Below are 27,537 nucleotides of genomic sequence, written 5' to 3'. Positions count from 1 at the left end.
TCAAGCCCGGCGGTGTTTTCAACACTCAGTTTATTCTAGCGTAACAAACTATAAATATTTGAAATAGGAATTTATCTGAAATATTTTTGCATTCTCAATGGAAAATGTCAAGATTCTCTAGGGAGAATTCGGGAACGACTGGTGATCTGTAACTGTGGCGCTAAAAGCGGTTGTTGTTAAAATGCCTCTCTTGGGGCTTCGTTGGAATTGGGACAGTTACTTTGACCTGCAGTCGGATAATGGTGTTATCTTCAGCAAGATTATTACACAGAGCACGAAGTCAAACCTATAAAAACTACATATGTACACTTAAGGTATTCAGTATTACAAATAATGTTGTAAAGATTACAACAGTAATATAATTATATTGTTTTCTTGTTGTTGTACGGAGGTTGAATCAATTTTGTTTAGTCCCAAAGGGTTCAACACAATATCTGTATTGTGGTCATTCTTTCAAAAATCGTGCTGCGCCGGCCCGTCCGAAAAATTATAAAGTGAATTTTTCCACTGAACAAAGACTAGTCCCGGAGGAATTTCATTGCGGTGTGCTTTTAAATTAAATTTTGTATGATAGCTTTACCTTAATTCAGAAACGTTGGTTAGAATAAAGCGCGTTTTACACTAAGTACAATTTATTATAAAATAATATTTTGGTATACTTTCGTTATACATTTTATAGCATTACTGGTCTATTTGTAATATTTTTGGTAGCGACATTAGCCTAGTGGTTAAGCGTGCATGTCTTGCAAAGAGCATATTTTTGAAGTTATACTTCTTTTGGCGCGTTAGGGAAAAATGATAAGCGTAAATTTTTACGATGCGCAACCGACACCGTCACAAAAAACCGACACCCTCAAGTTATCATTTTAAAATAAAAAAATGTCTATTTCTTTAATTATGTAGAAATAATTTTTTTGTGATATTTAAATAAACTTTTTTTAACTAGATAATGCGTTATAATAAAACTTTTACGTATTAAATACCTTTTTTCTATTGTTAGTGTCGTTTTTTCTACAAACGTAGAAAAAGGCGAAAGATAAAATTTTAAAAGGATTTTTATATTGTTACGCCAAAGAAGTATTACTTCTAACGCGCATTTGTTTTTTATGTATTAAATGCCAGTTCACTGAGAATATAGGAGATATTGGAGAATATATACTAGACAGGTGCCATCCACCAACCGAAACCGCTTGCGAGGCGGCCTTATATATTTCATTAGAGGCATTGTAATACATTTTCCTAACATCATTCGTTCATTTTCATACATTTTTAATATAAAGAAAACTTTTGAATCATGCCGTTGAGTTAGCACGGTTAAATGCGTCTCTCTTATTGACGTGAAATAAGAAGACCTCGAAGGTAATTCCATTTTAATGCGTTTGCGTTTAAACTGTCACGCTTGGTCTCTTGCATGTATCGCTACTCGTTCGCCTACGCATACCACTAACACGTGCAGATAAATGAATCAAATCTCTAAGCAATAAAAGCTTTTTACGCTGCAAAACTTCTCACCTAACTACATGGGAAATGATTGTTTAAAAAGAAAGCGCTGTCTTGCTTTCTCGGAAAATAGTTTAAATATCGAGCGTTTCCAGCTAGTCCTATAATTCTTGATAGTAGTCGATAACGATTGTAAATAGGTTGTAAGGGAAGTTTGTTTGACTGTATATCTATATTAGGATCTAATACTCTTTCTAAAGAAGTCCATTGACCTATTTGTTTGCTTTTAGAGAATTTAAGTATATCCTGATTTAGCTTAAACGAAAATATAATTTTAACCTTGTACTATCTACTTCTACTCTAATAAAATAATAAAAATAAAAAATAAAAGTTTTTTTAATCGTAGGAAGCTCAGTCTCAGACATTCTAGACTTGCGAATTCTATAATCAATATATAAAATTCTCGTGTCTAAACGGCTCGACCGATTCTTATGAAATTTTTAATGCATATTCAGTAAGTCTGAGAATCGGCTACTATATATCTTTCGAACCCTTAATTGATAAAGGGTGTAAAAATTTTTTTGGATTACATTATTTTTTTATGATATAAAATACATACAACCCTTAATTTTACCCCCTATACGATCAAACCCTAAGTTTTATTTGTTAATTTAAAACTTATGACTTAAACTCAGAGGTTTATATACAGAAAAATTCACAGAAAAACCTAAAAAGTTTTCATTCCGGAAAATCGAACAGTCGCCGGGGTAGCATAGCAAAATGTCCCATGTTGGTAGGTACTACAAAGGTAAGCTAAGTAAAATCACATTAAGGAGAAACAAAGTTCACGGGGGCAGCTAGTGCTAATATATAAATTTTTTCCTCAATTTATAATTCATAATTTCATGTTGATTTATCGTTTAGTAAAAATACGTTTAAAGTTCAGTCCTGTGGCTGAACAAAACAAGGTTAAAATAAAGCTGAATTATTTATTACGCTGGTCGAGTAAAAATGGGAACATGTAGGCACTTATTGTTTCAGTGTTTACAAAAGTTTAATAGGCTTGTCGTCAATAAAATACGATGAGGTACCAATGTGTAATTTAGTGAATAAAGCTTCGTCGCTTTCTGTTTAGTCTCCGCTTTTTAAAAGCTTTTAGAATTATTTTGTTCGCACTTTTGCGCTGCTGTAACTGAGGGATTCACGCTGAGAATATTTTTTTAATTGCGCCGTTTATATATTCAAGTGTGATGAGTTTATTCGTGTTAGAGTAGACGAGAAAATGATCATATTTTAGACGATTTTCATAATATGGATGAATCTTTACTATTAACTTATTTATTTCCAACACACATATATATATACATTATTACTTACTATTTACAGTATTACTATATTCTTTACCTCTATAGTAATAATAATGATATTCAAAAAAAATATAAATAGAAACTGAAACACTAAAATTGTCTTTACATATATTAATTTTATATCAAAATTAACAAATGGTACGCATATACGTATTTAATTTAGTAGATATGGCACAATACTTAATATAAAATTATTTTTATAACACAATAGTGTACTGTAAAATGGTGTTTATAAGGTGTAAGTCATATTTTTTTATACTACACATATTTACTCTTACCATACGTATACATTAACTGAAGAGGACCTTAAGCAATTAACATAACAAAAACAGGCTTTGAGTTGCAACGCCACAGATAAAGCCTTCAGTTACGATCGAAACGGCAGACTGCGCGCGCGCCGCACACTTACACATCATTAGCGCGTACACGCCTACGACCAATATTGGATCAGCCTTCATAATATAAAAAAATAAACCGAATAATGTCCTTTAAACTTTGCCTACATCTTAACATTACGAATTCAATATGACACAATTTTATCGATTTGTTCCCTCAATTTTTATTGCATTTTTAATAATCCTCCCTTCACAGTCCCAATTTCTAATAAAAGGGAAAGTGAAAAAGAGAAATACAGTCATACAATTTGAAAATAACATTTCATCTACATGTCACAACGCTTCAGTTTTGGATAACGTTGAATCTGTAAAGCGGATTGTGGATTCATCTCGATTTATATTTACGGGCAAAATTTCACAAGTGCATACAAGGATGTATGGAATCGAACGATCGAAAAGGAGTGTTTTCAAAGTGCTCATACGACGAGTTTTAAAAGGTGACTTAAGTGTGCTTAGTGATTTGTTAAATTTTGAAACGAGGACGGGCAATTCGACTAGATCGTACGTGTTTGCTGAAGGGGGTGGCACGAGGGGGTTGTGTGTGTCTCATGGTTGGGCTGCGATATTGTTTGGGGACAGAGCGTATTCACCGCTAAGGCTTTTAGTTGATCCTGTACCTTTGACACTTGATAGGGTACGGAGAGTAAGATCTGCTGTTCAAGGTAAATAATCACAATTTTAATAGATAACAGTTAGTTTTAATATATGTTAAACAATATCCCGATATGTATGGTAGACTCGGTATGCCCTATAATGGTGTGATGCAAATCTTTACACGTGATCTACTTTAACAATTACAAATATATCTACTAAGGAAACAATTAAAAATAAATAAATATTAATTAAAAAAAATGCCTATATTCAAGTACATTCCGATGGAGTGAAGGCACAAAGGAAGGGACAAAAAGAAATTGGAGAAGTCCGCTTCGAGGATCTTCGCTACTATTTTCCAAACTTTCTATCAAAATGTAACGTTCATTCATACACCCATTATCTAGAAAACAATAATAAAACCAATAATTAAAATATTCTAAAAGGATTTAAGCCAACAGAATAGGTTGTTAGTTCACGTTAGACCAATAGTAATTATCTCTAACTTTGGTCTTTCAATAAACATTGAATTTGTTTGTTATCTTCGTTAACGTCAAGATTGAGTCGTGTACAAACAGTATAATTAAATTTTCATTCCAACATGGTAAATGCATCTGATCCAAGCTTTGTTTAATTCACAGATTTCACGGTAAAATCGTCGGTACTATCACAAAGATGATTATCGGGTGTGAATTGTTGAGACCAAACGTTGACTGGATTTAAAAGCATTAAGCAAGAATCCTTTTATAGATGTGACAATTGTACACATTGTCGCGTTAAGTGTGTTTTTATTAACGCATTCTCTATCTACATCATAATTAGGATTTGTCTGTTTTTGGTAAATTCAACAGATTAATACCCACAACACAGGAATATCCCTAATGTCGGGACTAGAGTCATCTTTTATTAACATAACTTTTACACATTTAAAGAAAACACTTTTTTACCGGATTGAAGTTATGTATTATTATAAACTTAAAATTATTTATTTCCGCGAAAATAGAGGACACCGTGAGTAATTTCTGCCAAAACCCTCCATCTTTTAGTCGATATCAACTCTGGGGAAATAAATACAGATAGCACAACTTTTTCTACAGCTGTGATACTTTTTGAAATTCAACACCTTTGTCTTCAGTCACCGCGACCACGCACGCTGTAAAGCACGCGAAACGTCGGATTTTTTTTTAATTATGTAAAATAATTATAAGTTTATACATAACTTCAATCCGGTAAAAAAGCATTTTCTTTAAATAGAGACATCTTCTTCAGGTGCCACTTTATTACTAAAGGATGGCTGTTATAACTTGAATTCAAGGTATCTTGCGCTAGTCTAAACAGTTCCTAGGCGAATGTGATGCTGGTCCACTCCCGTACATTCCACCACGACTTCTTCCTTCTACCAACGCGTCTCTTGCTTTGAATTTTGCCCATCATTATAAGCTGCAACACGTCGTATCGATGATGACGCAAAACGTGTCCGAGATTAGCGACTTTCCGTATTTTAACAGTCTGCATTAGCTTTCAAGTCATCTGGACTCAGACTCATAATGTCATGAATTAAAAATAATAATAATAATAATTGAGAAATGTCATGAATACGAGAATAAACGATTTGAAGTTAAGTACAGTATAACGCTATTTACACCTCCACCAGCTACCAACTTATTCTATTACAGAAAGCTATTTTTTCTAATACAATTTTTAATACCATGTCGGTCACGATTTTACATGTGTAAAAACCCGAATTATTATAAATGCAAAGGCACCAAAATGAAATGTATTCGTGGAATAGATGCGTGGGCGGAGACGCCGTGAGAACACAACTCAAAAGTTATAAGATTTTACAATAGGTACCTAAAATCTGCTATTAAATAATAATAGGATCGATCACTTCAAAGACTTCACCGCGAGTCATTAGTTCCGGAATAAATGAAGCGGACATACAGATAATACGCGCCACTGCGTTTTAAAATTTAAATTAGGGAAATTCATTTCTATAAATTATATCAACAAATCTTGCAATGTCTGTAAATAATAAGAACAATAAACATGACACAAAAGTAACATTAGATAACAAATCGATTATTTGATAGAAAGCCTCCGTAAGAGATTTATTATAATGAAGACATGGATTGTGCCAGATAAAAACAAACGGTCCTATTTTCGAACAAGGGTACAAATCCTTCGAGATGCATCGCAGCGCACTATCAAGTTTATCGGACCACCAGCGTCGCACTAGGACAACCTGCGACAAATTTATTGACACTCTTTCAATTAAAGCTATTGTTGCGGCAAACGCACGCACCGGTCACAACAGAATAAAACACGATAACTCGCAGCATGAATCTGTAATGCGTCTCTAGATATCGCCAGCCGCCCGCTCTATGCGCCGTAAAAGGAGATTTATTAAAACTATTTGGAAACTGATTCGATCGAAACCAAACGATTTGACATTTAGATAAGAGTTAAAAATTTATTTTTCCCTCGAATGCGTCGCCTCCGAGTGACAATGGAATAAAAAGGTTATAAAAATGCGCCGGTTGCGGCTGCTCGCCCACGTCCCATGGGCGTTGTCAAACGTTCGTGCGAGTTACATTTCGACTTAGGGCAAGCTGCCGCCGCCGGCAGATAAAATGCGACGAGTGTGTTATTACGAGCCGCCGATACTCGCAAGCATGTGTAAATTTCTATGTGAGAACACGGGATATAAGTTCACGCGTGGGCGGAAAAATGCGGCGACCGCAGGCCTAAGCCGCCTAGTAATAAGTGCAACTACTTTTTATTTAAAACAACTTAATGATAGATAGTAAGTTGAAGAAATCTAGGCTTAAACATCGAGAAAACTCTAGTTTTGATGGTTTGTGGTACGTTCTAACAAATAAAAGTATTCTCACCAGAAACCGAAAGTAGTAAAAGAAGGATGACATAAACATATCTAAGATTAAATGACGTAAGGTTAAATTTTAACATTTGCATTTAATTCTAAATTTAACATTTGCATAATGTCATATGTCCTTCGGTAAAGGTAATGTTTGAGGTAGATCCTTAAGACTTTTTTTAGTATTATGAAACCCCTTTCAGGTAACTAAGTGTGTTTTCCTAAAGTTCTACCATAACTAACATTAACTATGTCAATAAACTAGTTTTGTCACACGTTGGTGTACACAACAAAGTTTAGGTCAGATTACAATTCTAATTGGGACGGTAACCTTGTGATTCTTTTGTCTATTGTTCTACATAAATTAACGAAAATTGATTCGAATTATTCGTCGAAGGTAATTTCATGGTTGGGAAATAAAATTCAATTAAGTTCAAGAATTATGATGTACTTTCATAATTTCCATTGTTCTAGTTAATTTGGTCTTTGATGCATAGAATTGTAAGGTTTCTTACAAACTTTTATTGGCCTATAAATGTAAACCCCCGCCCAACAGTTACTGCGAACATTAACAACGGTTAATCAAAGTTATTTGTACTGAGTGAATTTTTAATTAATTAAGTTGATAAACTTGTCGTGACTTATTTAGATAGCCCCGCCCCACAAAGCATACTTTTATTGCGTTTTTTAAAACAAGAAAAAACTATTTAGCGTGCAATCATTTACACGATAGCTAAATATGATCTTTTAGTGGAAGTAAACGTAATAGAAAATAATATAGTTTTTTTTAATTGAAAGTTATCACTAACATCGGATAGCATGCTTTTATTTAGTGGAAAAATATCTTGAGTTTAAATACCTAACGATATATCTTATAGATCAGATAGTACTTGGATAAATATTTAATATATCCAAGTATTGTCTACCCTTTAACAAGCCGAAAGAAATTGGAATACCCTGCATTAAAATCTTTTTTTTATGACTCAGCGTTTATTATTTGATGGCCTTAGAGACAAAAGAGGATTAATATAAAACTATAAGAAGCTTAATTTTTTGTAAAGAATGAAAGAATGGCTAACCAAAGCCTTTTTGTGATGATAAAGATGCCTCATAATGTTATCAAATATTTCATAAAATCTCTTTCCTTGTAAATTTGACTGTCTTTTGTTTAACGGAATTATTTAAAAAAGGTAAAGGGCTTATGTATTTAATATTATAAATAAAAATCATGTTTGAAACCATCGCAGATTATTTTGCAATATAAACATTTTAATGATGCAATGTCGTTATATAACTTTAACCGGTAATTTTAAGAGGAAAATATGTTAGAAAGAAGGGGATGTACAGATCGTAAAAGTCTGTTACGACGCGGGGTGCTTTTCGTCGTAAAGTAAAGCGTTGGTGCCGCAAACCGAATGAAATTGAACACCACGACATGCCTCGGGGCTTTGACAAGCACTCGTTATTGTCTATAAACTGAGTGATTTCCGGTTTAAACCGCATGCAATCTGTGCACTCATTTATTTTATTGTAAATTGAAAGCTGTCAAAAAACAAAACAAATGAAGATCACCAAACCTTTTTGGTTTCTTAATTGGCGTTGGCAAGTTGTTTAAAGGCTAAATTTATATTATAAAAATGTTTTCATTTGTCAGAGTTCCTACATTTTAATAACAGATTCATCAACCGAGGTCATGCATTTTATTCTTAAACTTACGTTTGTAATTTACGATTAGTTGTTATATACGTATAATAAAACGTAATATAATTGAAATTGATCTAACTACTAAACCTCGCGAACAATGTCGTGACTTCGACTCAATTTATAATCGTTATACATTTTCTATGTGTATCTATTAAAAAAATAATCTACACTAGGAAAGACAAGAAAATCACATAAATTTATTCTAAAAAATTCTTCGAACTAGGGAACTTACTTACGCCATTTCACCGTTTTAATTTTTTCGTTACGCTATGATAGTTTTATCTACGAGTCTTCTTGTGTTTGAATGCGGTTTTTATTGTTTTTTTATTCAATATCAAATATCATTCAACGCAGGTAGCAATACCCTTGACAGAAAAACCATTGCCGGAAATGAATATAAAAAGACATATATGGACCATTTTAGTGATTCCGTTTTTTGTACAAAAGATATCTCGATTGATATTTCGTAATTTATGAATTTTATTTATTGGATATTATTTTATCATAAGTGCCGTTTTTAATATGTTAAACACTGAGAATATGACACCAACGTGGTTATAAAAATTCGTCCAATCACAAATTTCTCGTTCAATAATTAATTTCCGACACCCACTTACTAAAAATATTAACATAACAATACCGCGGGGGCTGAGATATATTATTGTACCAATAATGATGTTACAGCATTTATTTTGCTCATCATTGTTATGTTGTGCAATAGATTATAGAAGCCTATTCAAGAGAGTAGGCTAACCTAAATTTATTTACGAGATTAAAATTATCTTAAGTCTGTTGAGTGTATACAATATACATCTTGACTAATAAATAATAATAATGATAAAGGTATCAATAATACTCTTTTAAAGTAAGTGTAAATAGTAATCATCTAAATAAAACAAACAAATATTTGTTTCGATAGATCACAAAAAAGTTTCGGATTGACGTAAACTCTTTTGAACGTTAGCTAACCATTGTATTTAGTAGTTAAAGCAAAACGCTAATCATATAAGCTTTTGTGGAACAGACAAGTGTAGTCGTCCCCAGTAAAAGAGGTTTGTTTAGTCAAAGACTCAGTAAATAATACGAGTTGAAGCTAGGGGCTGACTTTCGCCAAGTTATGTTTGCGTGTGTCGGCGCAATGTTGACAATAGTCTTGCGTACAGCTATACGTATGTGCTACCTTGTTGACTAAGGTGAAAAGAGAACTTGGTAACCCTTTTCTTCATAAAACCCTATTGACTGTACCAAGTCGTTTATCACTACGTGCCATACAAACAAAACCCCTTTACGTGTGCGTAGCAATTTTTAATGAATGAAAAATCCAAGTATAAGCCAGGCTTAAAATGTCGTTAAATAGAACATGCTCTTTTTAGTAATTAGGTATGGTGTTGATTAATATTTCTTAGCAACTGAATAAAACTATTCATACTTTCGTTTTTTAAAGTATTACCATTAATCAACATCAATATCATATTTAAGAAACTACATATCTTTGTAGAAATACGAAACATTGGGAAGGTATTGATTTGATACACAGGAGTCATTACGTCTCGAATCTGAATAGTATGTAGATAAAACTAAATATATATAAGCCCAGCATAAATAGATATCTTTTGTTAATACAAGTTGAATGCGTCTTCTATAACAGTATGAAATAATAAATTTCAAAGTGCCGAGTATCGACTGGAAACTTTAAAGATTTGCAGCAGCTCTTTGTGGAACTTGTAATAGTTCAGACTTGAACATGACCTCGACTTAACTTTGTTCCAAGATCGTAAATAAGATACGTTTAAGATTCTTTTTGTTACAGCTGCATTTTCTTTAATTTATTTTTACGACGTCACGCATTTGTGGCAACCCTCATGATGAAAAAAAGCGATATACGTTTATTTTTACTTCATAATAAACATCCGAAAGCCTACGTTTTACGGTTGCTTCATAAAGGTTATTTCTAATACATGAAATATTATATATGGTCGATTTTGAAAGGATTACACAATTACCGGCATGTTTATATCCCGAACCCGGCTTTATGTGTGGTACAGTTTAAGTAATAGTGTTAGGCGGAATCAGGGAATATTATCGGACCCTTACTGGCGCCGTAAATGTATAATGGGCTAAGTCATGTGCAGATTGCGGTAATGATAGATAAGGTTATAATGCGGTATAGCTATGCTCGAGTGACAATGTGACCTTTATGTCATTCTAATCGTGAGCTGCTAAGGGAGCTGACATGTTTAAATAGCATGTAATAAAAGCGTGAGTTAAGTTTCTGATTTAAGTAATTAAATCAGATTAGAAATGACGTTCTCTTGAGGTAAACGGAGCGTTTATTATGAGTATTAAAACTATAGACAACATTTATGCGATATTTTTAGCATTGTCATTAAGGATGCGATCATAGAGACTACTTAGTAAAGGCCTTACGGCAAGAGATGTTTGCAACGAAATAAACTCTAAAATAATATTTGTTTCAATAAAGTATTGTTGAGTGTCTCGTCTATCCACATAGTCTAATATGCTAATAAAAAACTTAAGAGGTGTCAAGGGACACCCGGATGGAACGAAATTCTTTTCGATTAATTTATATGTTAATTGGTAATTGGTATCATAACAGTATGATAGATTTTCTCGACACCAATCTTAATTATTTAATTCAGTCTCATCTGGTTCATCTCCTTGTAAAAGCTGTTCTCGTTGTGATATTAGTTCACTAATTTTTGAATTCGCAGAACTTCATGACATTTTTCTGAAAACATAATTTTTTTATTCATTATAATGAATATTTTTTAAAGGTATTGTATTTTGCAAGGAAACTAGGGACCCCGCAATTATTCTTGTACAGGTATTCTGGTGTACTTTTACTACGACTAATTTAGTTAAGTGATTCCAAAAATAATTTTAATTTCTTATCGCGACAAAAAATTAAAAAAAAAGCCAACATCACGAGGTGTTCCCAGGCGGTCACCCATCCAAGTACTGACCTCGCCCGATGTTGCTTAACTTCGGTGATCGGACGAGAACCGGTGTATTACAATAGCAAATAGCAAAAAAGTGTCGTGACAACTTTTCGTAAGAATTTTTTCCGTCTAGCCCCCTTTCGCAACGCGCGATAAGGAACTTCGTTCCAATAAATAAATTTAGCTTTACAATCTTGTAAGTTACATTTTATGATATTTCTACGAAGTTATTAATGAAATTTAGTTAAAGTACATGCAAACACCGATCCTATTCCATAAACACCGGTTTCTTGATCGACTTGCTTTTCAGCATAGGCCTCCCCAAGTGTTCTCTACAAAGATCTATCTCTTGCTTTCCTCATCCATGTCGCTCCTGCCACCTTTTTAATATCATCTTCCCATCTACGATGATGTCTAATATGCTAATAATAAAGTTAAAATAGAAGCGCAGCTTATAAAATATGCACATGTTATAACGTAATAGCGAGTACGACTTAATCTGCTTGACTGAGAAACTTCCATCCATAGCTAATTGCTCTACGTGCTTTACACTTTAACAATGGGTTGAGTTTAAAACTTGTCTACAGTTAATTTGTCATAGGTGATAGGTAAGGGTCATTTTTAGTCTTTATTTGGTAAAAATTGCGCTAATTTTAACTGCACCAGCGAACTTCTACAAATTGGCTGTAACAGGCTTTTAAATACTTATATACATAGGAATTAAAAACAAATGCCGCGAGTGAGAGCCGAGTATTGTGGTTAAACTATAGAAGCGGTTTAGACTTCCAATGCGAAACGCGGGCTCCGAACGATTTTAATATAGCATTATGCTTTTCTTTACTATTGTAGTCGAAAACCTTTGATGTAGATTGTAGACAGTCTAGTACGACAATACTATTAAAATTATATAACCTATGCAAAAGTTTTTCTGTCGTTGAGAGGAAAGTTAAAGGGTCAAGTGTATATTTGTTTTATCGTAATTAGTGCAATAAATTTTACTAAATGATATCAAAAAAAACTAGACAAAATGATTTTTATATCTGTGGTTAGGATTGATATAGCTCAAAAATTTGAAATAAAGATTTAAGTCAAATCTACTGTCTCATTATTACGTGATTCTTCGTTTGTAATTCTTACAATTTGTAGTTTAAAGGCTAATTTCTTATCTATACAATATCTATGACTGGTACACGCTATCTATTGGAGGTCACTCTAAGAATTCTTAAACTACCCAATCGCAAAAACAGCATAAAACAAAAAACTTTTGTGTCTCTTTAATTGGTCATACATTTCTACTAAACTTTCTATTCTAATAATAATGTCAGAAACAATCGCCGAGAATCAAATCAGGGACAATGTTGTTTCCAATGTGTGCTACTAACTAAACAACAGATCATCAGATGACGATACTATGTATGATATATAATGATACCGTAAAATAATGATTAACTTAGCTAAGAGAACACTTAGAGAAACTTATTGCTCTTCAGTCAAGACAGCCGTTACTAACATCGCGGGTTTATTACAAGCAATGCTTTAAGCGTTCACTTAGAATGCGAAAATAAATTAAGCCGCTCTTAATTACAACTGGCAATAATTTGTATGCAAGCCACTTGTGATAATTGGTTTTAGAATGTTTTGTGTAAATATTAGGTTATAGAGTGATTTCAGTCAAAGTTAGTATAATAAAAACCAGTGGCGTTTAGACCTTTGATGTGCCGAGGTTGGATTTTTTTCTTTTTCATATCAAAGGTAAAATATTAAGTTTTTATCTAATAATAATAAAAAACTGTGGCGCCATAACTTTTTAGGTCTGGGCTGATTTCTGTATCTGTTTTATGATAGACAAGTAGGTGATCAGCCTCCTGTGCCTGACACATGCCGTTCACTTTTGAATGCAAGCCGATTTCCTCACGATGTTTTCCTTCACCGTTCGAGCAAATGTCAATTTTAACTAATATAAGGCCATGTGTTTATTTCATACCAAATAAACGATTCATATCGAATATGCGATCTATTTTTCGTTCGTAAGTAAACTAATTAACCAATTATTATTGTTGTTGGATTCGTATATACACAGACAATTAATCTAGTTGGTCTGACAGTATCAGTTAAGACCCGGGCAGTAAAAAACCAGCATAAAAAATACTTGATTACAAAAGCACTATATTTTAACAGATATCATAGAGAGCATAAATATTTCACAGTTAATTAGCGTGTCCAGTACAGTTTGCGGCCTCTGCGCCCACGCACGTGCCGAGTGGCGCCAGACATGGCTACATGGGCGGTTTGATCCACTTAATGTCAACTTGCACATTCGAAAGACCCTTCGTATTAAATATTTTTGTAATTTATTAACTTCTAGTTTTACATTAAGATTTTACGCGGAATTTATAAGCTTGTATAGTATAGTGAGATTACTATTAGTATTAGTAAGCAAGTTACTGCGTTAGGTAATAAGCATCATATATGTTATAAGCAGTCGCATATGTTTTAGCTTAATCCCATATAATGGAAATAAAATAAATCAGTGGCGCTACAACCTCTTTAGGTCTGGGCCTCAGATTTCTGAATCTGTTTCGTGATCATTTTTTTCAATCTTATAGGCAAGTAGGTGATCAGCCTCCTGTGCGTGACACACGCCGTCGACATTTTGGGTCTAAGATATGTCGGTTTCCTCACGATGTTTTCCTTCACCGTTCGAGCGAATGTTAAATGCGCACATAGAAAGAAAGTCCATTGGTGCAAGCCGGGGATCGAACCTACGACCTCAGGGATGAGAGTCGCACGCTGAAGCCACAAGGCCAACACTGCTCGTAATGGAAATGGTGTTCATTATATGTTCGCTAGTTAGCTTGAAACTTATAAAACAGATTAGAAATAACATATGCAGCTAGCGAAAACTTTTATTTAACGTAATTATCTTTGCCATGGCGCAATTAAGGAGTATAAGTACTGTTTGAATAACCACTAACTTGATTAAAGCCACTCAGTTTACCTTATCCTAGTATGCAGACTCAAAACGTCCAAACTTTCAAGTAGTTAACCAAAGTTCAACTATCTGCCTCTAAGATGGGCCAATTGCTCTTCAGCTGGATCTATACGTCCGAGAAAGGCTTAGGTTGCAAGAATAGATTCGAAGAAAGATGAAAATAACTTTATTTTGTTTTAGTTGTATCAGTTGTTTTATTAATACTTGTCTTGCATCTTTTGCATATTAAGAATCATGTTTATCTTTTCGAAAAGTCAAGAAAAACAAAATTTAGTTCCAACATTGTTATCATAATTTTTATTTTTATTTTGTGGTCATGCAAACTTGCCTGTTTGTACATTATAGTGTGCCTTATAATTAAAATAATAATTCTTCCTACCTATGTATTTTTTTATCTAGACTAGAAAACTTATCTAATCACGCCATCAAACAGTTTATTCTCCTTTTAAAGATGTAAAATGCCGTTTTAACACTTTCAACGTGTAAATACTATTTGAGGGTTATAACTACAACGATTTTCAAACAGCAAACAACTATTCTATCACGTCTTTAGCTGGCCATACTTACTGTCTTATTAAAAAAGAAACAATAAATGTACGTGAGCTGTACCGAACAGCACAACTGGTGTACCAGTAATTTCGTTTTATACCACCGCGCTTTCATTTTAATTCCTAGACCGGACATTACAAGCAAATGGTACGATTTTAAAATGCAATCTTTGCAAATGATAAATGGGTGAAACGTCCCAAACGTACGGGTGTTGTTCGAACAAAAACGTCAGCACTGAATTGGCTGCATTTACTGGGTGAAAATTAGCGTTAGTTTGAGCCGCAGTTGCAAGAGGTTAGCCACATGCAAGTCATTATGCGGACGATCATTGAATTAATTACGCGGTGATTGTAGAAACCAGCAATAGGGAATGGAGAATAGCTAATCTATATGGGTTATTATTTATATTCAGATAGAATTTCTTTGCGCTTTGTTAATCATTTGCAGTTGTTTCATCATTGTTAGTTTTTGTGATGTACCTAAAGTAAACAGATTCATATAAAGATATTTTTAGTATGACATCATTCCTATTAATAGATACAGAAATAGCCATAGTGGGTTTGCAATAATTCCGTATTTCAAAAACGTTTGATATACGAAACGTAAACACCACTTGCAATTATTTACAACACATTTTATACAATTTGTTTTCCGTATTATAATTATTTGTTTTATGTAACTCGTAAATTCGTAGAAGTACCCAAATTTTATTTGTAACAAGCAAAGAAACGTTAAAATAAAATTTTCTAGAATGATCTAGCTGTTTGTTATAAGCTAGACGATGACGATGTACAGATAAATGCAGTACGCGTTCTTACCAACTTCTACTTTCTAGTTAGATTTGTTCCACTAAACCTAATTTCATTCAATGAACGGATTTTCTCACTATAAACACAATTTGTATGGGATAAAACAGTTTCTTTGTTAAATTAAGTATGTTAACACTAGTTTACTTAATGTTTTTATACTATTTAAATAAAAATACATGACATGTTTAAACAAATTTATTTACGTCGATTTTGAAATTATCTATACTACTCGAGAAACGTTATATTTATAAGATTTTAGGAATGCAATTAAATTCTTCATTTACGCCATAGACAAAAAAGGCTGGTAAGTAAATCGATAATAATCTTTTTATTGATGTCAGAAATGCATGTATTTATATAATACGTTAAATTGCCTATCTGCTACTTTGAAATTTTTTACCCACAATTTAAAAACACTACATTTGTATATGTACCTTCATTAGTATAGACAATATTTTATATATATATATAATAGACAATAGACTTCAAAGACATATATATATATATGTCTTTGCGGTTTGTAAACGAAAAAAAAGTGCGTTCGTACAAAGTACACATGTCAGAAGTGAAACTTCTTTCGCAAACTAATTTTTAAGTCTCGTACATATTTATACAAATCTAAAACTTTAGATTTCCAAAACAAGAGGGAGGGAAAAAGGAATGATATGCTAGGAACTTAATTAATTTAATATTCATTAAAATATTAAAAGTGTCGAAAATTAGTACAAATTATAATTTTCTTTTTAATTTATTTCTTCGATAATAATTGTGGCATTTTAATTTACAATTCGTCATTTGAGATTTAAATAAATTGTTTTGCATAAAATAAAAAATATTAATATTTCATACATTCTCTTTACGAAATTTAAATTTTAAAAATAGAATTTCTATAAGTTAATTCGCCCTTCTCACTCTCTCTCAATCGGTCTCAATTGCACTCTCCCTTTTTTACGGATGAAAAGCAATAATAATAATATTATTGCTTTTCATCCGTAAAAAATTTACCCTCATGCGCCTAAAAAAGATTTACTTCATAAAGTGGAGAAGAGAGGATAAAGATTTAGACTGTATATTATAGGTAGATTTCTTAATCTAGTAGTCATAGTCATAGTCAGTTTGTTTTAACTAGTAATATGACAAAATAGAGTTTCGTGTTATTTAAGAAATCTGATATCTAAAAGCTGTGCTTTACTTAAAATGAAAAGCAAATTGATTAGCGACAATCGAGGCAAGTTTGCGTGTTAAACTATAGATAAGGGGGTTGTATCACTCCCTTGGACATGCCACCGAGGGGTTGTAGCTTTGGTAAACTAAGGCAGTGATCGCAATAACCATTGAATAAATTGCATAAAAATTAATATGAACATTAAGTACACGCATTTCGTACTTTAAAAACACATTTACAAGCCTTTTTTATCTTTTTCGGAAATGTAGAGTTTAATTAAATTTCTAAAATGGCATAATAATGCCTTGTTACTCGAGTAAGTATTAATTTAATAAAAAGTATTAATTTTAATACAAAGTATTATTTTAATACAAAATATTAATTTTAATACGAAGTATTAATTTTAATACAAAGGATTAATTTTAATACAAAGTATCAATTTTAATACAAAGTATTAATTTTAATACAAAGTATTAATTTTAATACAACGTTTAGAAAACTTCTAAGTGTATTTTCGTTTTAATATTATAAAAACATTAAGAAGTAGTAAAACATTCTGAATTATTTTACAAAAACAATGTTTGTTCCATTCCAACAAAACTTTCGTATTTAATTTAGCTTAACAAATTAGTAGGGTTGAATTTAATATTTAAGTTGGAAACTTTCAGTAATATTTCTAATTAATTTTTTTTCGGTACAAATTTTAGTAGAACATGAAATTACTATTGTTGTATTTATTCTTTGCGTAAAATTGTTCTCTATATATATTTAGGTCATGTACTGATTGTACCTTAACATTTTACAAAAAAATTATCGGTCCGAGGATAGACTTCTACACAAATTTTACGTAGACATTGCGAGCATTTTTCGCCGAAAATTGTCTTTGTTTATTCATCGTTATCTTGTATGAAAAATCAGATCAGTGATGTCAAAATTAAGCAGACCGTAATCCTTTAACTGAAACGTGACGTCATATTTATAAAAGCATGACCAAATATTTGGATACAGATATGAATCGTGCCTTACCTGGGGTGGACAGTATCGCGATGCACCGTCTCGCCCTCCGATAACAGAATGTCAACTAAGACGGGCGTTCATTTGCTTATTGCTTTCGGTCCAACGACTCCTTTAATGATCACAAGAATTTTTAACTTCGTGCCTTATCTCCACTTTGAATATAGCTAAGGACCGTTATTATATACAATATTTATTCTACCTAATATTGATCTTATTAAGCAACGCAATCGCTTCTCAAGCTATAGCTGAGAGTATGTTTAGTTAATGGCTTAAACCTATGAAACTAATAGTTGTTTTTTATGCATTGAAGAAGGCTCTGTAGTGAAGACTCAGTTTTTACGCACTTTGAAACCTTTTTAGTCCGTTGTGCGTAATCAAAGAAGGCTCTAGAGTCTAGGCTATGTACCATTACGCTTCATAATAACACTTAAATTAATTTCCATATAATACAAGTTTTTGGAATTCATTCCCTTTTTTACTATTTTCGATAAAATTATAATGTAAACTATTTTGCAAACACACGTATAGCACCTATGTTACGCTGAACGTGGCAAAATCTGATGCAATTTAAATTATACGTTTATTAGTTCCTTAAGATTGTGAATTAATAATAAACTACTCCACACTGAACTATAATTTAATAATGCTCTGCGGTTATATTACTTAATAACACGGTGTTTCGCGCCGCAAAGTGCTTTTGCGGTATTATTAGTAAACAATCATGAACAAGTTTTATATGAACTACTTACATTTATTGGTGCAAAGTATTATAGAGTTTAATGTTTCTAGAGCTATATGTAACTTTATAATTTAAATTGTAAATATAGTATTGTAATAGTTACCTATGAGGTATAAATTTTTCACAAGTGAATCTGTTTAATTACCCCTTACTATCCCTTCTATATGTCGCTCTTGGTACCTATATCTATATGTACTATATTTAAGTTTAAGCACTAATCAATGTATAAAGTCCATTTATCATAAACCAAAAATTGTCAACAATTTTGTTTTAGTGGAGCCACTATGTGCAATGCACCACTATGTTTAATTTGTCGCATTCAAACAGCGAATTGTAACGAAATTTTTTTGTATCGTTGAGAATCGAACTTGTCCTTGGTAATATATCAAATCAAATCAATATACGTTTATTCAATTTAGATGCGTCTTAGGGCATGCTTATGAATGTCAAAAGCGTTTACAAAATTGGCGAAAGAGCAAGACTACGCCATCCGTTCGCAAAACTACCAGGAGGCCTTGTTCTGAGAAGAACGGGCAAGAAACCGACACAGTATTAATCAAGTCAAAAATAAATAATATTTTGTATAAAGTTCGTCTACATTCATATGAGAATATGAAGTGTAGAACAGCCATTATAACTTTCGTAGACTAACTTGTATGTAGGATCAACTGTATCGCGAGGAAGTCTGTATTTATGTCAGAGGTTAAGCTTCTTTGGAACAATGTATAAGGCTGAGACAGGCTTTATTTACATTACTATACGTAAGCCAAAATAATTCAGAATAACTTGGGTTAACACGATATAATCTTTATCTTTTGCATGAGAACAACGTGATATTGGTATGTCTTAAAATTTATTTAAACCATCTTACATTCGTCTCTCAGTCTAGCTAAACCTGTCGCAAATATAATCTGGTGCAGATGTAAGGAAACGCAGCGAAATCATATTTGGAATTTGTGACTGCTGGCGGAGGACAGTTCTTGAGCTTCACAGACAGCAGGGCATGCTTCCTTCAAAATAGAGCATTTTAGTGATATTGCTATGCAATTTTTAACAGGCGATTAGTTAAACGTATCTATGAATGATAGCTTCCTTATATGTGTATTCAATTTTATGGAGGTCTGAGGACTTATGTGTTTTAAAAAAACGCGTAATGTATTATGCTGTTTTGAAAAGAAACAAAAACAAATCTTTTTATGTTTTATTTAATAAGTGATTGTCTATGTAATCGATAATCCTGTACGAATTCGTTAGATGCAACCGAAATAACAAAAATACACGTCAATATATATTAGCAACTATTATAGTCCTGTATTTTTAGAAGTAAAGGTTGTGGCGGCTTAATAGCGTTTGTGAACCTGTAATGACATTAATGCATGACCAAAGCCGCAGTCAAACTGGATTGATAATTAAATATAATAAGCAAAATTATTGTGTTCTGCGAAAGTTTCATACAATGTTATATTATCTAATATTTACGTTTAATTGCACACCTTTCCGTGTCCAAACATTCATTTTCATAAATAAACTCATGGTGTGAAAGGAACAAATATTAATCAACAATAGTAAACAGAATTTTAATTAACTTTCAAAAAATTGTGGTTATTCATTTAGTATTATTATAGAAATATATGTCTCGAATATAAAAGGATTAGGAATTATATGGCGTAGTCTTGCTCTTTCGTGAATTTTGTAAACCTTTTTGACATTCATAAGCATGCCCTAAATTGAATAAACGTATTTTGATTGATTGATATAAGGATAGATATATATTCGTATATATGAGAACAGAGAGAACAGAGCACCTACTATGTAACTTTCTATAGTGATACCGACAGCGATCCTCATCTTAATAATGGGATTTCGTACCGTGCGACACCAAAGTGGTAGCATCAGCTACGGATATTGAGAGAACTAAATCGAACTTGCATACAAAAACGTCGAGATCGAAATCGCTGTCACTATTGGAAGTTTCAGAGTAAGGGAGCAGATAGTTGTAGTTGTAGTAGATAGAACATAACAGCCGTTTAGAGTCGACTGTTAGGCTATGTAGCCAAATTTTAAATAAGTTTCAGATATCCAATCGGAAAAAGTTCTTCCACTGCCCTATATTTCTTTAAATCAGTCGTTATCTAATGAAGCATTTAATTTAGTAGCTATGTTGCACTGTTCATATGAAATATAAGTATTCATATACAATAAGAGTTAATTCACCGTAAAACCAACTAACAAGTACTTAGTATTTTTTTTTTTGCTACTGGCGCAAACTAGCTGCTGTGGTCTCTGGCAGAATGACCAGCGCTGTGGAACTTTCTGCTCCTCAGCATAATGCTGAGCCAGGGCCAATTACAAACACAGCACACACACATTGCACACTTGAAGCGAACCGAATGGGAATAGGGTTTTTTTTTATTTTTATTGTTTTTGATATGTCTTATTTTATTTTTTCTTTGAGTATTGTTGTTTTGTGTGTTTATGTGTGTGTGTTTTCGTATGTAATACATATTATGTCTATGTCTACGTCTAAGAAGGGCACTCAAAATAACGTTCTTTCCTTTCAAAGTATCACTTTAAGGATAAGACATTAAAACATTCGCCATTTCTGTGTTGTCTTACAAATATTATCTTATACGTACGTAGTAAGAAGATCCAATGAAGCTAAAATATAGGCAAATTATATGCATTTATTATAAGCCATTTGCATGTGTTGGTATAGAAGTAATAACCATAATCATCGTTTATATGGTAAATAAGACTTAACAAGCGTCAAAGTGTTGCCTGCAAATTATAGTATGTGCTCCGATCCCATATTATGAAGCACACTCATGACGCGACGCGCATCACTGACAAGCTAAAGCGGGGGTGAACATAACGCTGTAAAACATGAAACTTTATGGCGAAAGCCTTTGAAATTTCTTCATGAATTAATAATAATTGCAGCTGCGTTTCCCCTTTGCAATTAAGAACCCTATTTCATATATCACTATGTAAGCCTACGGCTATATACAACGTATTTCGTCAAATTTATTTACTTTTATTAATTAGTTTGTAGAGTATATAATCTGTCCAATAAATATTACCGTTTACTTAATAACATTATTGTTTTAAGATATTAAAAGGGTCAACGATTTGAACATTTTGAATTAAATCTAAGAAGCCGTTTGGTAACAAAAAAATTTACATGCCACACTGCCGTTTTTCTTTTTTTTCGAAAAGAAAGGAAATTTCGTAATAGTAGGTTACCTTATGAATTTGACCTCTCAGACTTGATCCCAACTTGGGGGTATTCACCCCCCCCCCACATTTAGGGGGAGTCAAGATGTCCTGGGGGTTTTTAGGACGTATATTTATTTAGGGGGATAGTAAGGGGATAGTTTATTGATTCATTAAGAATGTTTTTTTTTTGGAAAAAACCGCACGATTTTATACAATTTCCCTAGCTGCTATATAACCCAACCCAATTTTAAACTCCAAGCGTAAATATAACTAAAATATCAAAAAGCTATTATAATATTCCTAGATATTTTATACTACTTAAATGTATTTTTCATGCATATTTGAAATTACCTCTCAAACGGAGTGTACAACAAGGGGTTTTTAATAGATATTTAGGGGCTAATAGAAGATGATCCTAGAAAGAACCTTCTGTAGGAGTTGGCATCACTGCTCTCAGTCGATTTGTCGCCGTGACTGAAATTTTTATGTAAATCATCTATGCTGATATAACCTAAAAACAAAAAACTGTGTGTGCTGTAAAATTAACAACAACATTAACACATTGCTTCTATATTTTTACCTATCCATACAAATATAGTCGTTCACACATATATACGCTTTTATACGCAATAAATAAAGTTTTATCATTCAACCATACAGTATTTTGTCTTTTTAATAAAGGCACGTTTCAATAAAGCCAAATGTGGTCCAACAATATCTATAATGCATTTCGTGTTAGAGTAATAAAACTCCTACATACAGAAGATACGGTTTCCAAAGAATGCTGAAATGACAATAAGTAGACCAGTGGTTATGGTAATAAAAATAGCGGGTAGTGGGCGCTTACAGTGCGTGGAGCGATTGTTTGTAGGGAGAGCGATGGGTGTCGATTTTCAAATGCCAAAACTACATTATTAACTGCCTACAAAAAACATAAGTGTGATATTATTAGAGTGGGATTATTATTTAAGTATGATGATCTTGTTAGGCTTCCAAGCACGAGTTTGTTTTGTTAGTTTATAGAATTTTATCGGAAATAAAAAGTCATATCTAGAATATCCTTTTTGATTAAAGTCAGCCATATTCCGGGTAATAGTCGCAGTTCATCAATCGGCTTGGTAGTTATTGTGATGGATCCACGAATTTCTGGAGGGACATTTATAATATACACACCTTGGTAAATTTAGTTGGTTGTTATTTGAAGCCAGTTTATTTTTTTCTGTGATATAATATATTATTGAAGAATGAAGAATATTGAAGAATGGTTATTATATCTCACTCGGACCAAATGACACGGGAGGATTCGCATAGCTTAACTCACAAATCCCTTATTTGAAAAGGAAATTTAGATGTGAGTTAGTTCATGTTGTTTTTAAGTAATTTATTTATAATAGAGCAGTGTTGGCTTAGAGGCTTCAGCGTACGACTCTCATCCCTAAGGTCGTAGCTTCGATCCCCGGCTGTGCATCATTGGAATTTCTTTATATGTGCGCATTTAATATTTCGAGCGAATGTTAAAGGCGCGAAGGTGAAGGAAAACATCGTGAGGAAACCGGCTTGTCGTAGACCCAAATAGTCGACGGTGTGTGTCAGGCGCAGGAAGTTAATCATCTAGTTGCCTATTAATTTCACAAATGATCATGAAAAAGATGTCTTTTATATTTTATATATTTTTATATTTATAATATAAAGTGATTCAAATGATGTTAAACGTAAATATAAATGTGTCTAAAATAACTATTTATAATGAAACTATTACAAGGATACTTAAAAGTTACAGTAAAAAGAAGTAAAATTCTAAAATAAATTTAGAATTTAGGAGTGAGCATTCATTAAACTGTATACCGGGTCTACGGTATCGCAATACAGTATAAGTGATTAAAATATTATACAGACATCTAATCTTTATTTGATATAATTAGTATCAGCTAATATTGGTTCAAATAAATGAATAAGATTTTATGTAGAAACATATCGCAAAACTGATAAATTTGTGGAAATTCACAATTAAAAATGTATTTTATTATTTATGTAATTAAAAAATAGACACCGTGTCCCTTATTTGCGGAGGGAGGCAGTAAATTGCACGCGTTGATTCCACAATCACGAATATATTTAATACATCATTTATGTCATGATGTAACATCGAACGAACGAAAATCAAAAATTATTTCCAAATGTATTTCTGTGTCCAGACAAAGCGAATAAGTGAGAACAAAAAGAGCCGCGTGTGTCGTTGCGTGCTTATAATCAAGATATATAAAGAAAAATATGTATGTAACATTCTTTGAAATATTGTGTCCAACATATATGTATATTATAGACTCACGGAATAGATTTGGTAAGCATCCAGCGTTTGTTGTACTCACGAGATTGTCTTTCTTAGTATTACTAATATTAATTTTTACATGTTATACTAAGGCACGACTCTGAACCTAATACTGAATAATCAATAAATTATATCTTACGTGACAAATAATAGACTTTATTACGCGTTATCGAATGCCGTAATCGAAAAGTTGGTCCAATTGATTTTCATAAACAAAAGCTCAATAGCCATCAATCAATACGAAAATAATTATCCAACTAGACCATTAGCTTCATTATTAGTATTCAACGAAAATAATTATGTGTCTCGATTTGACAAATGAGCTGAGGAAATAATCAATACTAACTAATATTATTCATCATATTTCCTTGTGCTAACGACGCTTAGTTATGAAGTGGGTTTCTGGGTTGAATTTATGCCTATAAAGAAAATATTTAAATAAAAAAAGTGAAATTATGTAGTACTTAATAAGGCATTATATATTTATATATGTATAGTTCACTCACTCACACACACACACACACACACACAACAGACACCTTTGGTTTTGTGACACAATATGTCTCTGTCTCTGAAACGAGATACAGCCACTCTAGTATCAGTTTAAAAATTAAACAACCTTTTAAGATAGATCTATTTAATATTATATCAATCATGACATTCTGACAAAAAAAGCCGCAACTTTTTTCGGCGTATAATGGTTTCACAATTTCAATTTTCGCGTAACGTAAGATCCTTTGAAATGGAAACAATATCTAGAGCACAATCGTTTGCAAGAAAAATACATACGACCCTCGAAACGTCAATAAATAAAACTGTTTTTAATAAAACCGTCCAACTAGCGCGGTATAGCCAGCATATTGCATCTGAACGTATAAATTCGCTAATATGCCTGAACTCGCTCGATAAACTCTAACATCGCAAGTTATTTTACTACCAGTATAATTCTTCGGATTTTTGACAGCGCAATCGAAGTTTCCCGGTAGGCCGCCTTAATTAAGGCATTGGAACTTGCGACCGGCTCGTGCAACAAGGCACGGCTAAATTAACGGAAATTCTATTTATTAAAATTTGTAATGAAAGTATGCATAGTGCATACATTATTATTAAGTTAAAAAGTAGATGGGAATTTGAGTATTTTATACTCAAACGTTTACTGGATTCCCGACCTCGTGGTTGAAGTAGTCACGCGGCAATTCGAGTTGCCAACAACGACACAAATAACAAATCAATTATTGCCTAATGCTTCGTAAACTTGTATAATGTATATTCTATAAATATCATAATATAATTAGTTTCAGAAAATATTGAATTCCTGTCACCCTCAGGGGCTAATATTCTGGGAATCGAATCAGAAACCACGAACGCGATCTACACAGATTTAGAATATATTGTTTTCATTTTATCGTAATAGGCTATTTTTTTTAATTTATAAAATAGTAATATGATACGATTTGTTGACACAACATTCTGATCAAAATTAGTGTTTTCGAATCGCATTACGTATTTGAACGCTGAAGTAAATCTAACTAAATAATTGAATTGTACCGTATTTAAACACAGTCAAGCGTACAAATCGCTTACGAAAAAGCGAGTGATTACTGTAATTCGGTGTTAAAGCGAACCTTCGCAATCAGCTAAAAAAGAAATGAAGTTTTTATCGGGTGTCCGAGTACCGTGTGCGGCCGATTCTAACGAGCTCATTGGAAATTCAAATGGCAGGGGACCGCCGCACCTAGTAATCAATAATATTACATGTACGTGCTTCCTGATGCCGTGGCCAGAAGCGCTGATAATGTTATCTCTAACCGACTGGAAAGTAAGATGTCAGGTACGTGTCCTTATATGATTGCGGGATTCCGCTTTACGAGTCACTAGAGCGTCAATCGTCAAAAAGGAAAAGCTTTTATCTCTGCCACCCATTTAGCGTGACAAGCAACATTTTATTTTAGCAAAAAACCTGTTCGGAATATCGCATTCGGTTTTTGTGGTGCACCTAACGTCCGAGTAGTATAGGTGGAAGTTCAAAGTATGTAGCTACCAGTAAAACAACATAGAAAGTCAGTGATTGTCATTATTGATATAACAAAGATTATTTTCGTTTGAAGACGTTTACACTTAGTAAATTATTCAGAAGGAAAACTCCATAAGCGTCGCATTAATTTTATAATTTTAATTAAAAATATGTTTTATATTTTGCGAGGCTTTGCTTTAGGTTTGTCTGTGAAATTGCACAAAAACATTAAGATTAGAGTCATATTATTATTTTAAATTACGTTAATCAACACGTCGTGTGTCTGTCAAAATAGTTATAAATCGATTTACGCACGCCAATCTTTTCCTTTTGTATTGAAAGGTTAAGGCTATAAAAAGACACAAAGTTAGTAATTGTGAAATTCCATTGAAACCTTGTCAATCTACTTTACATTAAGAGGCGTAAAGCAATATCTAAAGTGACCTAATGAAGTGATATTCCTTATAGCTCTCGTTTGAAATGTTAACTTGTTCTTTTTATTAAATTGTTAATTCAGTGCGTGTGATTATATTCTGCTTAAAATTCCACTTAGTATTTATCTTAATTATTTTATGTTTTTCGAGGTGAAAATATCTGTATCAAGCTGATATGAACAGTGGCGATAACGGTATAAATAGCATACATAATTATTCGCTGACAAGGCTTAAGTTTATATTGGTATTACAAGTTCTATCATATATATATTTGTGAACGTGAATATATATGTGCGTAAACTGCCCGTAATCCCATAATGGAACCTGCGGTGGTATTTTTGTGTCTGATAATTTATATCTTCTATTAGTCGTTATTTTGCGCCATTAAGCTAGATTAATTATCTTATTTCTACTTATTCTTACTTGGATATGGTACTTTTGTAAAAAAGAGCTCAAAAACATATAACGTCCTCAACCAACAAGCAACAAGGTATTTTATGTATATTTAACGATTATGATTACGCTAAAAGCATCGTTTAGCGACATGTTCATTTTCAATTTTGAATATTAATGTACCGCGACAGTTATATCGTACGATGCAATTCAATTAATAACTTGTGTTATTATCGGGTGTCGACGACGATCTAAATGTAGCAGACTGAATCACCTGAACTTATCGGAGTCTAGTTCAACTTAATTTCCAAGTCAGATAGAGGCAATTAGGATTTATTATTTATACCTTTCATATGGCCTCAGCATTCAAAGATGCGATGAAAATTTTAAATTAATGTTCGCAACATTTATTGAATGTATAATTTTGTATTTCAGTACGCTGCTATTTCATTTCTGCAAGTAAATTAAAGTGGCAATATGATTAAATATAGACTTTACGACCTACTATGATACCTTCACATGAAATTACATATTTACTGACTACT

General features: G+C 32.6%; 1 protein-coding gene across 4 annotated transcripts in view; it reads left to right on the top strand.

The window, feature by feature from the left end:
* The window catches only part of LOC125063768 (agrin-like), a 141,048-nt gene that overhangs the window by 57,711 nt on the left and 55,800 nt on the right, over positions 1-27,537 (top strand). Inside the window, exon 1 of one of the 4 annotated variants that reach the window (XM_047670414.1) lies at positions 3,189-3,864. The exons of the other annotated variants lie outside the window; for them this stretch is intronic. Within the exon in view, the coding sequence (XP_047526370.1) occupies positions 3,333-3,864 (532 nt within the window). The 5' untranslated portion in view covers positions 3,189-3,332. Of the gene's footprint in view, positions 1-3,188; positions 3,865-27,537 lie in introns of those variants that run through there. 4 annotated transcript variants of the gene reach the window in all.

This window comes from Pieris napi, chromosome 1 (assembly GCF_905475465.1).
Source record: "Pieris napi chromosome 1, ilPieNapi1.2, whole genome shotgun sequence".
In the NCBI taxonomy this organism is placed as follows: Eukaryota; Metazoa; Arthropoda; class Insecta; order Lepidoptera; family Pieridae; genus Pieris; species Pieris napi.
The sequence above is the reverse complement of the archived record's forward strand: the minus strand, read 5'-3'. Positions and strand labels throughout refer to the sequence as shown.